Raw genomic sequence first — 14,860 nt, 5'->3', positions numbered from 1 at the left:
AGGAAATGAGTCCCCAGGTAATCCAGAAACTGATTACAAGCCCTCTGAATAAGAGCCAATTGGATGTAGGTGTTTCCTTAGTAAATCCTGGGTTAGTATGATTCTAATGAATTTAAGATTCTGTAATAGGTAATCAGCCATGATCAAATAATTACTTTATTTAAGTGTTCTTTTCCTCATCCATTCTAGAATACATGTTCACCAGGTGCTGAACGACACACATATGAAATTCTCTCTCCCGTCAAGCCGTAAGGAAATGAAGGATGTTTGTATCCAGTTTGATGATGGTGACTGCTTTCCCGCTGGGACACTATCTTTTGTTGCATTGCCTTGGTGTTCGTTTATATTCCCAGCCATCACCTGGATCAGGTAACTTCTCTCTCTCTCTCTTTTTTTTTGCTTTTTTTTTTGATGAGGCAATTGGGGTTAAGTGACTTGCTCAGGGTCACACAACTAGTAAGTGTTATGTGTCTGAGGTCGGATTTGAACTCAGGTCCTCCTGACTCCAGGGCTGGTACTCTATCCACTGTACCACCTAGCTGCCCCTAGGTAACTTCTCAAATCTCAAGTCTACTCTTTTTTTTTTTCCCTTTGCTGTTGTTAAATAAACATAAACATGATGTTAAAAGACATCAGTTTCACCAACATGTATTTGGGTGGAAAGAAACCAGAATGAAAACCTTTCAAGGGGTTCCCCTAACAGAAGGAAGGGAAATTCCAAACCAAGTTGAAAATACCCCAATTTGAACACTTCTTGACAAACGCAGTAAATAAGCAGAAAACCTCCCTGTGGTTAAATTAGCATCTAGACACAGGTGTGAAAGTTGAAACCTATTGCTACCTCTTCACAGTACGTCTGATTTTCAAAGTAATTTCTGGTTTCAACTACAAATTAAGATCTCTTTGAAATCTTCTCCAATTTTCCTGTTGCTCAGGGTTGGGTATGAAGTGGATATAGGAAGTGTTTATCTTTTATTTGCTCATAAGCCACTCCCAAAGGCAAACCACGAAGATATTGTCATATAGCAAGGTGTATGACTGACTGACCCTGAGTTGTTTGCACAGGAGTGACTAGACCGCCCCCAAGACCCTTTCCTCTGAGGCCTGTGCCACAGATAGATAATAGACTGGCTGGATATCAGATGGAAGGCTTGCTGTTTCAAACAGGGACGCCATCCAATTGAGCTAACATGCCCAGACTTCAGTCCTAGTGAATGAATGTTTCCTAGTCTATATCAACAGAGGTTTAGAGGAGAGCTCTCTGTCTAGCAGAGAGCTGTCTCTTTCTGCATAGTACGGACACTTTGATTTGGATGTAATCTCACAAATGTAAAGTAGACTTACAGTTCCAATTAAATTTGTCCCCAAGTTTGACAATTGCTTTGTTAGCCTAGGGGGGTGGGAGGAAAGAAAGAGGTTTAAGTATTAACTATGACATATCCTAACTGGTCAATAATTTCTTTGTTCATTTTTGCAGTGGCGGTCAAAATATAACCATAGAGGGCCAGAATTTCGATGTAATTGACAGTTTAATTATTTCCCATGAAGCGAAAGGAGATTTCAGTGTAAGTCATAAGAATACATCTTATGATTGTCATTTTCACTTATCACTCTGCTACTGTGAAAACTAAAATTCATTTTGTTGTTATTGTTCAGCCATTTTCAGTTGTGTCTGACTCTTTGTGACCCCATTTGGGGTTTTCTTGGCAAAGACACTGGAGTGCTTTGCCATTTCCTTCTGCAGCTCATTTTATAGATGAGGAAACTGAAGCAAACAGGGTGAAATGACTTGCCCAGGGTCACACAGCTAGTAAGTGTTTGAGGTCATATTTGAACTATGGTCCTCCTGACTCTAGGGCTGGCCACTCTATCCACTGTACCACCTAGCTGCCCATAAAATTCGTTTAGGAAACCTATATTGTTTTTTCCTTTTTATTTTTTTGTCCAGATCTATGTTGTCATTGCCATGTCCTTGACAGGAAACTTCCTCTAGTAATGCATATTGGTACCTGCTCAGTAACTTAGCCCAAGGTTAAGTGACTGACCCAGGGTCATCCAGACAGTATGTTTCAAAAGCAAGAATTGAATTCAAGTCTCCCTGACATTGACGCAAGGTGTTTATCTACCATGCTATGTGTTTAATTATTGTTATTTTTTAATTGAGTCAGTGTGACATAGTGAAGAAAGTGTTGGATTTGGAGTGAGAAAGACCTTTGTTTAGATAGCACCTCTTATACTGTGTCATCCTGGAGAAATCACTTAATCCAGCTGAGTCTCAAGCAATTTGTTAAGGTAGAGAGTGAAGACCATCTAGCGTAACCCTCTTATTGACAGATGCAGGAACTATGGCCCAGATCCTCTGGTTCCAGAGCTGAAGCACTTCTACCATACCTGCTGCTTCCTAATTCATCTAATGAATTATAGATCTGCCTCACTGACAGATATGTAGTGTATACCACACTGATGAAATCACAGATGATTGATGATTAAATAATTTTACATTTTGTGTGTGGAATGGCATGTCATGGGATAGTCTAAAATGATATCAGTCTGCATTTGCCCAGTATAGCATTTTGTGTACTTAAAGATTTCTTTCTTCATTCAGTCCTCAGCACCCCCATGAGAAAGGAAAGGGCAGTTAGTATTATACCCATCTTACTGATGAGAATCCTGAGAACCAAAGAAATCCACTCACTTAGCTGCTGTCTTTTTTCAATGCCTTCTCCTTTTTATTCTTTACTTGGTCTCTTCCTGCCTTTTTTTTTTTTTAATCTCTTTCTTAATCCAGCTTTCTTCCCTGATCAAACCCTAACTGGAATGCTATGTTTAGACATTACATTAAAAAATTGTATTTTATTTTTCCCTAATTACATGTAAAAATAATTTTTCACATTTGTCAATTTTTTTCAGTTTTGAGTTCTAAATTCTATCCCTCTCACCTCTCCTCCCCCATCCTGAGATGGTAAGCAATCTGCTATAGGTTATACATTAGCAATCATGTAAAACATTTCCATATTAGTCATTTTGAGATACTACATTTTTTTGAAGAATGTTTTTTTTTCTTAATTGCATGTAAAAACCATTTTAACATTCTTTTTTAAAAGTTTCAGTTCCAAATTCCCTCCCTCCCTTCCTCTTTCCCCCTCCCCTGTCCTTGAGAAGGTAAGCACTTTGATATAGATTATATGTGTGCAGTAATGCAAAACATTTCCATATTAGCATGTTGCAAAAGAGAACACAAACAAAAAAAAATAGAAAAAATAAAGAAAGTTTAATCAGCATTCAGATTCCATCAGTTCTTTCTCTGGATGTGGGTAGCATTTTTCATCATAAGTCCTTTGGAATTGTCTCAGTTCATTGTATTGCCAATAATAGCCAACACAGTTCTTCATCATACAGTATTGCTGTTACTGTATATTGTGTTCTCCAGGTTCTGCTCATTTCACTCTGCATCAGTTCATAGAAGTCTTCCCAGGTTTTTCTGAAGCCATCCTGCTCATTGTTTCTTATAACACAGTAGTATTCCATCACAACCATATGCCACAACTTGTTCAGCCATTCCCTAGTTGATGGACATCCCCTCATTTTCCACTTCTTTGCCATCACAAAAAGAGCTACTATAAATATTTTTGTTCGTATAGGCCCTTTTCCTTTTTCTTTGATCTCTTTGGGATACAGACCTAGTAAGTGATGTCACTGGTCAAAGGGTATGCACAGTTTATACCCTTTGGGCATAGTTCTAAATTCCTCTCCAGGATGATTGCATCAGTTCACAACTCCACCAACAATGCATTAGTGTCCCATTTTTTCCACATCCCCTCCAAAATTTGTCATTTTCATTTTCTGTCATGTTAGCCAATCTGATAGGTGTGAGCTGGTACCTCAGAGTTAGACTACATTTTAAGAAGGACATTACCACGATGGAGAACATCAAGGGCCACCAGCATGATAACCAGTATAAAGATTAAGTGAAGGAACTGGGGACGTTTAGCCTTGGTGAACACATTGATGATATTTGGAAGACTGTCATGTACAAGAGGTATTAGATTTTTTTCTTATCCATCTTTGAGCATAACTAGGAACAGTGGACCTAAAGTGGACAAGAGGCAGACTTAGACTTGATATAAAGAGAACTAGAGCTGTCCAAAAGCAGTGACTGCCTTGAGAGGTCGTGAGTTCTCCAGATTAGGATGTCTTCAAGCGAAGGTTGGCTAACCACTTGTTGGGGAGGTTATAGAAGGAATTCCTATGCAACTATGGGTTGATTCTGAATGTTTGATAAACCCGTTGGCTATCTAGAGAAGGACAAAGACACTCCACAGCTCTGGAGCTCCTAACTGTGGGTCTTGCAAGTCTGGAACGCCCCTCCCATCCCTAGCCACTGTGATCCCAGCTTCACGTTCCCGATGACATCCATGTACCCATTCAATTATCTTCCATGGACTTTAGAATCTAATACATTCTCCTATGCTACATGGCTCAAGGATCATTAATCATTTTGGTGTACAATTTTGGGACCTTCTCACCTCACCATTTTGCAGGTCTTCACCAGGTGAAGTGAATTTATCTTAACCCTGACCTTTCTAGTCTTACCTTTCTCTTCTGCCTTTTTCTAAGTCAGGGAAAATTTCAGTTCATAGATTTAGAGGTAGATAGACCTTAAAGGTCATTTGATCCAATTGTCTCATTTTACAGAGAAGGAAAGCACTGCCCAGAGATGTGGTCACATGGTTAGTAAGTGGCAAAGCTTGTGTTTGAAGTCTCTTTTCTCTTTTCCACTCTGAAGAACCACTCAGAACCCAACACCTAGCCCAGTTAGGAAGGACTGAGAATAGTTGATGTTACCTCCAAATGTGACCTCTCTCAACTTAGGGGCCCAGAAATAGGAGGTTTACCTTTGGGATGACGGAATGTTGTCCTGCTTAGGGCTAGTTCTCCACCCCCCTTTTATTGGAGACAGTTAGGCTTAAGAGACTTGCCCAAGGTCACACAACTAGTAAGTATCTGAAACCAGATTTGAATTCAGGTCCTCCTGACTCCAGGGCAGGTGCTCCCTCTACTGCACCATCTAGCTGCCCCTTTAGGGCTATTTCTTTTCTTTTGTAGTTGTTTATTTGTTTGTTTATTTATTTTTGTTTTCAACATTCACTTTTATAGGATTTTGAATTCTAAATTTTTCTCCCTCCCTGCCCCTTCCCTAAGATGGCATGCAATCAGATATAGGCTAAACATATTTCCACATTAGTCATGTTGTAAAGAAGAATCAGAACCAAAGGAGAAAAAGCATGAGAAAGAAAAACAAAAGTGAAAATAGTATGCTTCGTTCTGCATTCAGACACCATAGTTCTTTCCCTGGATATGGATAGCATTTTCCATTGTGAGTCTTTTGGAATTGTCTTAGATAGTTGCATTGCTGAGAAGAGCTAAGTCTCTCAAAGTTGGTCATCGCGCAGTGTTGCTGTTTAGGGCTATTTCTAATCCTAACTTTCCTTCTGATTTTAAGTCATGCCTCCATGACCCTCTAGCAGCCAGTGAACAATATCAGAACAAACCATTAATTGGTTTGCCTAACAACCAGTTGGACTAATTTTTTCACGGAATCGGGCAGTGGGTGGTTTAGATGTCGTGGAGACACAGGCTTAGTGGTCTGAGTGAGTCAATATGTAAGCGCAGCAGGTGATGGGAAATAGGGTTCATTAGGACCTGGATTGTAAATCACATAAATGCTTTCCTCCACAGACTGGGGCCATCACTTTTCCTAAAAGCCTTTCTGACCATAACAAAGTGTAAACAGATTTGACCTCAGAATAACCAGTTGTCTTTGGGAAATACAGAGAAGGAGATGAAGTAGATTAGGACAATTTTATCAAGCCTAGAAATGAATGATTTTTTAGCTGTGTTGCAGAAACTGCTCCCTTCTAGGAAATCCTGGGTTTATGCTTCATATCCTATCTAGCCATCCACCCAGGTCATCTTACCACTTGCCTGGCTGCCATGGATGTACCTGGCCCTGTAGGATCACAGCTTTAAAGTGGGAAGGGACCTCTGAGGCCAACCCCATGGTGTTTTACAGATGAGGAAACTAAGTCCCAGGGAGGTCATGCCTTTCCCAGGGTCCCACAGGTAGGAGATGACAGTAACAGAGCTGAGATTTTGCTTAGTTTTGAACCTAGGTCTTCTGATTCCAATTCCATTGTAATCTACTGTCCATCCCATTGCTTTTGGAAAGGGATTGACTCCCCATGTAGGCTCCGCTCTGCATCACTGTGACTCCTCAGATCAAACCCTCTTCCCTGGCTGCCATCCTTGCTATGTGTTATCTCCCCCTAACGTGAGCTCACTGAGGGCAGGAACCATCTTTGTATCACCAGTGTACAGCCCATTTCTTGGCATGTAGTAAGTGCTTAATAAATGTTCTTTGTTCATTTGTAGAAAGGATTTGGCAAATTGCCCAGCCCAACCTCATCACTTTACAGAGAAAGAGACTGAGACCGAGAGAAAAGCCTTAGAACATTAACTCATTTAAGATCACACAGGAACTCAAGTTTCCTAATAGCCGATCTTTCTTTTTTTTTTTTTAGTTAGTGTATTTTAATCAACTAAAGTCTATTTTCTTCTCTTCCTCTCCCATTAGAAAAAGAAAACCCTCATAACAAATATGCATAGTCAAGCAAGCCAAGTTTCTACATTGTTGTTGTTGAGTTATTTCCAGTCACGTCCAGCTCTTTGCGACGCCATTTGGGGTTTTCTTGGCAAAGATCATGGAGTGGTTTGCCATTGCCTTCTCCAGCTCGTTTTACAGATAAGGAAACTGAGGTAAACAGGGTTAAGTGACTTGCCCAGGGTCACATAACTAGGTCGTGTCTAAGATCGTATTTGAACTCAGGTCTTCCTGACTCCAGGCCTGGCGCTCTATCCTGTGTACCACTTAGCTTGCTAGTTTCCACATTGGCCGGTTCAAAAACTTCATTCTTCATCCTGAGCATCAGTTCTCTGCCAGAAGGTGATAGCGTGTTTCGTCCTCAATCCTTTGGAATCCTACTTGGTCACTGACACAGTCTTTCCTAATCTGCTTGCTGTACCCCCGTCCCTCTGTTGCTAAAATCAGTAGAGCTGAGCTGTTCACTTCTATATCCAGAGGTTAGGAGATGAAAGAAATAGAGAAAACATTATTCTCAGGAATTAAAATATCCCAGGAGTTGGGAGCAGAAATGTGGAGTAGGGTAGAGGGTGGGGATACCTACCTTAGGTATAATAAGACTGACAGGTCTCACACGGGTAGTAATTTGTCATACAGTCCTTTCTCCCTGGCTGCCCCCATTCCTATGTTCTAGCTACTTGGGGCTTGTGACGTCTATGAACACATCCAACACCGGGCTGGCAGTGTGTGAAATCTGTAATGCAGTTACAGGCTCAGGTGACTTGCTCAGTCCACTACTGCCCTCCCTGGGCCAAGGCCTCGGCGAGTGGGTGAGGAGGTGGGCAGGAGTGGACGTCAGAGGAATTCAGACAAGTTCTGAGAAAGTGTATATGCAGATCAGTGCCGTGCCATTTTTGGTTTGAAAACTTCAACCAACTCCATTTCTAAATGGACTTCAGCAATGGGGAAGCTTCCAAAAGGGAAAATATATTGTAATGGTTCTGCACCCAGGTACACCGAGGTTTTTCAGGCATTCTTTCTATCTCCTGCTCTTAGCTCAGGGCAGCTCAGGTGGCATACTGGATTGCTGGGCCTGGAGTCAGGAAGACCTGAGTTCAAATCCAGCCTCGTATACTTACTAGCTGTGTGACCCTGGACAAGTCACCTCACCTATTTGCCTCAGTTTCCTCATCTGTAAAATGAGGATAATAACAGCACCTTCTTCTTGGGGTTGTTGGTGAGAATCAAATAAGACGATATTTGTAAAGCACTTAGCACAATCCCTGGCACACAGTAGGTGCTCTATGTTAAATATATATTGGCATATTATATATGCTAAATGTTAGTTATTATTCTGCAGATACTTATAAATGCTTTTTGACTTGACCAAATTCACAAATCTTGCAGTGAGAATGAGAACAGCAGCAGAGAGGTGGAGGGTTACTAGGGCAAAATACTCTGTGTGTGTGTGTGTGTGTGTATGTATGTATATGTGTGCCTATATGTATGTGTGTGTATATATACACATACATTTTATTTTATATTTTATTTTGTATATATTTTATTATATTTTATATAATGTATTTTATTATATTTAGTCAGGTGGTGTAACTTCATCTAGAGTTATTGACGAGTTGTTCAATAAAAAAGTCTAGCTCCACGCATTTGCTCAGTGCCTACTGTGTGTCAGCCACTGTGCTAAGAACCAGACCTACAAACAAAGACAAAGTGAAATAGTCCCTGCCCTCAATGAGCTTCCATTTTCTGAGGGAGTTTCCAATCCTGGGAGGGGAGCAAGGAAATGAAGAGGGTAGTATTTCTAGAAATAACTGTCAATGTATAACCTGTATCAAATTGCGTACTGTCTCGGGAAGAGCGGAAGAGAAGGAGAGAGAGAGAAAATTTGGAACTCGAAATTAAAAAAAATAAATGTTACAAATTGTCTTTAATTTGAAAAAAGAATGTTAAATTGTTTTGTGTGTAATTGGGAAAAATAAAATGTTAAAATATTAAATTTAAAAATTGTCATTACATGTAACTGGGGATAAAATAATATATTTTTAAAAAGAAATAACTGTTAGATAACAACAAAAGAGATCAGTAAAACATTTACAAATGTTTATGAGAGAAAGATTTGAAGTTGCTTAGGGATAAGAGCTATATTTTCCAAATACAGTCTGTACATAGACTAGCGCACATCATTGGCTATTCTGGGTGCTCAGGAAGTGATGCTTTTAGCTTGAGAAATAAACAACTACTAAACTTTGTTACAGCTGGTGGAAATCAGTTTAAAAAAAAATACTTGCCCAACAAAACCCAGCTACTTTTCCCCAAAAGAGAGAAACAAAATTCTTTTTTGGCAACAGTCAGCTTTCCAAGATAACCCCATTTGTCCTTGCAAAGTCATCCCTGACTCAGCCTTTGCATTCACTCTTGCCATTGGCTTTGCTGATCTGCTGTACCTGGTGAGTCATAGAACCCCAGCCTTGGAAGGGACTTTGGTGGTCATGGACCCAACCATGTTTATCTGCTGTACTGTGCTATTGTAATCCCAATAATTGATCTGGCCAGTCCCTGCTTGAGGAACTCACCTACAAGGAACTCCCAGTGCCCCGAAGTCTTATGACCGTAGGAGCATAAACAGAGCTCAAAGGGACCTTTAGAGCCCATCTAGTCCATCCCTTATAGCCCCATTTTACAGAGGAAGAAACCAAAGCCAAGAAAGATGAAGTGACCTGAGTAAGATCATTCACCAAGGTCATATGCCCATTTTTCTCTTGGTAAGCTATGTGTTAGGAATTTTTTCATAGTGTTGAGCTGAAATCTATCTCCTTGTTAACTTTTACCCTACTGCATCTACTTCTGCCTTCTGGGGCCAAGCAGAACCTCCCATCTCATCCTCTTTCACATTAAAACAAAAAAAAATCAAAAACAGAAAACCTAACCTTTGAGAGACTTGAAGAAGGTTATTAAACAATACCTCTACCCCCCCACCCCAAGTCTTCTTCTCTGTGTCCATCAGGTCCCAGATAAAACCCCACCTTCCACAGGAAGCCTTTTATAATCCCTCTTAATTCTAGTGCCTTCCTTCTGTTAATTACTTCTTTTTTACCCTGTCCATAGCTTTTTTTTTTTTAACATATTTTTGCTTGTTGTCTGTCACATTAGACCGTGAGCTGCTCGATCGACAGCAGGGACTGTCTCTTGCCTCTCTTTGTATCCCCAGTGCTTAGCACAGTGCCTGGCATATAGAGGGTACTTAATAAATGCTTATTGACTGACTGTCAATGTTAAAATAATCTCAATTCTTTCCACTTTTTTTAATTCTTTTTTTTTTATTTCCCCATTAAAAACATTTTTTGACAAATATCAGCATGTAAAATTCCATCATATCTGTGCATACATATGCATTTAGCCAAGTGGCATTCCTATAAGAGGAATTAATGATAGAATTACAAATTCAACCCATATGTTGAAATTGGAAGAAATTAGAGAGGAGTAGCCATTTCATGACTGATGGAACTATTTTACAGAAGTATGAAATGTTCATTGCCACGTGCTATGCTAGAGATCAATAGACAGAGGTCTAGACTTCACTTGGGAGCCCTAGTCACTTAGGGCAGATACTGCACCTTCTTGGTGGCCCTCCTGGGGGTGTATTTGAGCATCTTCTCTCCATATTGGGAAGAGATCAAAAACTTCACCAGTTCCCCTCATTGTAAGCTAGTAAATTAGTGGTCATGCCTTCAAATTCCTTCCCCTCTTTTGTTTGGGTACTGCTTCTCCTATTTCCCTTACTCAGAATCTGCTCACTTACCACCAGCTCTCCACGTTTGACTCATCCTTCCTCTCCTTTCACTGGTAGAGATGCTTTGAAGAGAAAGTTGGCAGTCTGGCTTTGTTCTTTTTCCACTTTTGCCTTATTTGATAATGGCGGCAGACTGACTTAGTGGGCGTAGCTCAGAGCTTGACGTCAAAGTCATCTGATCTCAGGCAACTCCATCATAGTATAGTGTTTTGTTGTTAGGCAGTTGGGGTTAAGTGACTTACCCAGGGTCACACAGCTAGTAAGTGTCAAGTGTTTGGTCTGAGGCCAGATTTGAACTCAGGTCCTCCTGACTTCAGGGCCAATGCTCTATCTACTGTGCCACCTAGCTGCCCCCATCGTAGTATAGTGGAAGGCACAGTGACTTGAGTCAGAGGACCTGCCTTTGACATTTGTTATCTGAGTGAATTTGGGCGTGTCCCTTAACCTATCCGCTATGGTTCTCCAACTTTATGGTCTTGGGATCCCTCTTGTTATTTGCACTTTTATTATTGAGGACACTCCCTAAAAAAGCTTTTGTTTAAGCAGACTATATTTATTGATATTTACCATATTCTGAAAATGGTTTTGACTTCTTGATCTTCCTCAAAGGATCAGTTCCCTGAACCCCACTTTGAGAATCATTGCACAAAGCCATACGCAGGTTGCAATTCAAGTTGGTAGAAGGAGTTTTCACACCAGGAGTTCCTATACTGCTGAAATTATAGCTGTTTCTTCTTGCTATATATTCTTATTTTAAAAATCTCTCTCATGAACTGATTAACTCAGTGCAGATTGAAGCACACTTTTTTCACTTTGTTTTACTTGCTTCCTCCCGCACAACATTGCTAATGTTGACATAATTCTTGGTAATACTTCACATGTATAATTGATATCATATTGCTTGCCTTCTCAGTGGCTAGGGTTAAGGCTTGAGGGAGGGAGAGAATTTGGATCTCAAAATTTTAAAAAATATTAGAATAAATATGTTGAAAACCAAAAAGAAAGAAAGAAAGAGGGAGGAAGGAAAGATGAAAGAAAGAGAGAGAAAATAAGGAAGAAAGAAAGAAAAAAGGAGGGAAGGAAGAAAAAGAGGAAGAGAGAAAGAAAAGGAGGAAGGAAGAAAGAAAGAGAAAGGAAGGAAGAAAGTGGAAAAAGAAAGAGGAAAGGGAAAGAAAGGAAGGAAGAAGAAAGAGAGAGAGAGAGGGAGAGGGAGAGAGAGAGAACTATCTCCTCACCCACCAAGATGGTCTACTTTCTTATCTGCGTACTTTGAAGTGACAGTATTTGAGGGTGGTAGTTGTTTTACATAAAACAAGAGTTACCCACAAACCAGATCGTGCAGAGGCTGTAAAATGTGCTGTATGCCTTCTATCTAGTTTCCAATTTGCTTTCCGTTCTCTTCAGCCTTGAAGGAAGCTTTCTCCCTTTTACTGTTAGGCTCTTCCACCCATATACAGCCTTTCTCTCTGTTGTGGTTAACGACCTCTGCTGAAGCTTCTCAGAGGAGTCACTGAGGGTGCTTTAACTGCCAACAAGTGACCCAGGTGTCTGCTGCTGTCTCTCCATCCCTACTATTTTCTCATTGACTTCGATTTCACCAGCTATTGCATCTGAACTTCAAGGATTTTTAGGGGTTTTTGGCCCAGTGCTGTCAAAGTCAAAAAGTGGGGAAGGGAAGTGGCACACTGATCTGTGTGCACATGGGTGGCTCATTGACTTAGTTTTAAAATGAGATATTACCTATGTTTTGTTGTATTTTTGTTGATTTTGTTCACTATTTCCCACTGACACTTTAATCAGATTCGGGCTTGGGCCCCATGTTTGACACGCCTTGGACGCTCCTCGATTGGTTTAACCTTCCCCTCTGACCCCTCTCCCCAACCAGTTGATACCATGTTACTTCTCACTACAGGGGTATGCCATCGCCTCAAACTGCTTTGACCAAGTCACCAATTCAATGAACTTACCAAGTTGTTTGGTTTTGTTTTGTTTTTTTCCCTTCCAGGTCCCTGAATATTGTACAGAAACACAGTGCAACTTTTTTGCTCCCAATTTAAAGTCTTCAAAAGGCCGTCCAAATGTTAACGTGAAAATGAAAGTACAGGATGTTCTCCTAGACTGCAAAACTCTGCAGTATCTCGATGACCCCCGATTTATCGGCTATCGCGTAGACTTTTTGGGGGTTCAAGAATTGGAAGTAAAAATTCAAGTAAGCTTGTTTTGTGTGCAGGTGGGGAGCAGACACTTCATATGAACTGGACTATTGTTTTTACGTGTTTTGTCTTCCATGCATCATGAAGTCATAAATGTGGAGCTGGAAGGGAGCTGAGGCCATCCAGTCTAACACCTTCATTGTACAAATTGGGAAACTGAGGCTCAGGAAAATTAAGTGTTCTGCCTAAGGTCACACAGGTATTAAAGGTCAGACACAGGATGTGAACCCAAATCCTCTGTCTCCAAAGCTGGGAAAATTTCCACAACACCACACTGCCTTCTCAATCGCAGTAAGTGACAGAGCTGGAATCAATTTTTTTTTCTTGTTTTCCTATTTTTCATGGCAGAAAGAAAATGACAACTTCAACATTTCCAAGCAAGACATTGAGATGTCTCTTTTCTATGGGGAAAATGATCAGAGAAACTGCAGCTTTGAAAATATTACCAGGGGTCAAGATCTTACCACCATCCTTTGCAAATTTATGATGCCAGTCGACAATAACGTCTTGGCATCACCTAAGAAAGTTCGGGTAAGTCAGCATAGCATGCTCATTCATGACTTACACCCCCTCTTTTCCCTTCTCCCCATCAAGACTGCCAAGTCTAGTGAAAAGCCAAAATGATATCCTACATGGATCATTATTTGAGGGTTGGAAGGGATCATGGAAATCAACTAGTCCAACCTCATCATTTTGCAGATGAGGAAACTGAGTCCCAGAAAGATGAAGTGACTTAGATTTTCCCTTTAAATATAGAATATTTTTTTAAAGAGCTTCTGCAGACCCATGCCGCTGCCAGATTCCCCTCACATGAGCCTGTTAGAGTATCAAATTCTGAGCTCGCCGTTATATACAAAACTAATGAGCTTTCATAGCTTTTGTTCTCCCTGTACATTTGTATCTTGGCATCTGGGAATAAACACTGTATCCAGACATTGCAAACTCTCTTTCCCAAACTTGGGCAAGAGCAGTCCTTGGACAAAGGAAAAAGATGTGTTTCCAGGGCACCTTGAGTCAAATGTTGTCCAGATCGATGGTTTTCTTTGAGCTGCTCTGATCAGAATTGCTTTGGATTTTGCTTGCTTGTCTTTTCCAAGACATCTTTCAATACCATTTTTAGGTTTCATATGAAAATGAGGCAAGATGCAGGAAAGAAACCTGCAACTTATCCCATACTTCCCAGAATTTCCTATCACAGTGAGCTTAACCTCAGTCAATAGTTGTCAAAAAGTGTTTTTAAGTGATTTGAGATCATTGGATTAAATGTTGGTATCAGCCCCATAGGAAGGTCAAGCAATCAATGAGGAAACATTCATTGAGCACCAGGTACAGTGCTAGGTTTGAGGGATAAAAAGATAAGAAGTCTCTCTGGGGGGAGATGGCGCATATTTATAAAACTGTGTACAAAACACAGAAGCTTATCAGAGCTTGAGGCTGCACTAAGACTTTCGGAACACCTCGTATAAGATCATTTGGGGGAGAAGCCATTAATTGCTAGAGGGATCGAGAAATGCTTCATGTACAAGGATGCGTTTGAGCCGAGCCTTAAAGGAAACTCAAGATTCTTAGAAACAGAGATGAGAAGGGAATGCACTCCAGGCATAGCAGACAGTGGAAAGTTGTGGAGATGAGAGATGGACTGCCATGTATGAGAAAATGTAAGAAGTCCAGGCTTACCACCTTGTGAGATCCATTAAGGGGAGTAATAAGTAACAAGCCTACAAAGGAGGTTGAGACCAGTTTGTCAAGGGTTATAAATGCCAGTTTGATTCTAATGAGATAAATTAGAGGAAATGAGATCATATATTTGTAATTTGATATAGCATAATGCTATAAATGACTTAGCATAATGCCCGGCACGTCATAGGCATTTAATAAATACTTATTCCCTTCCCTTTACTTTTTCCCTTCTTGGAGCTAAGGGTGAGCCACTGTAGTTGGAGGTGGAGGGCTGGCAATAGCAGTGATTTTTTTTTAGAGTACTAGGAATGAGAACTCATATATTGTATTCTCATGTAAGCCGATGGAAAAATCAGGCTCATTTTTATGGGGTTTCACTTTATAAATTCTACCTTGTAGAATCAAGATTTTAGAGCTGGAGGGGACTTTGAAGTTCATCTAGCCCATCTCTTCATTGAGCATTTGTTTAAGGCCAATGGAGGGTCCAGAACTAGATCTTAGGATCCCGACCTCCCATTC

At 40.5% G+C, this 14,860-nt stretch overlaps 1 protein-coding gene across 1 annotated transcript in view; it reads left to right on the top strand.

Annotated features, from left to right (window-relative positions):
* Window positions 1-14,860, top strand: part of PLXNC1 (plexin C1) — a gene marked incomplete at its 5' end in the record, with an annotated part of 215,740 nt that overhangs the window by 102,623 nt on the left and 98,257 nt on the right. Inside the window, 4 exons of the mRNA XM_027855804.1 lie at window positions 190-369; window positions 1,478-1,565; window positions 12,454-12,657; window positions 13,010-13,191. Coding sequence (XP_027711605.1) covers window positions 190-369; window positions 1,478-1,565; window positions 12,454-12,657; window positions 13,010-13,191 — 654 coding nt within the window. The remainder of the gene's footprint in view (window positions 1-189; window positions 370-1,477; window positions 1,566-12,453; window positions 12,658-13,009; window positions 13,192-14,860) is intronic.

This window comes from Vombatus ursinus, unplaced genomic scaffold (assembly GCF_900497805.2).
Source record: "Vombatus ursinus unplaced genomic scaffold, bare-nosed wombat genome assembly UNPS02011334.1, whole genome shotgun sequence".
Lineage (NCBI taxonomy): Eukaryota > Metazoa > Chordata > Mammalia > Diprotodontia > Vombatidae > Vombatus > Vombatus ursinus.
This window is presented reverse-complemented; position numbering and strand designations above follow the sequence as displayed.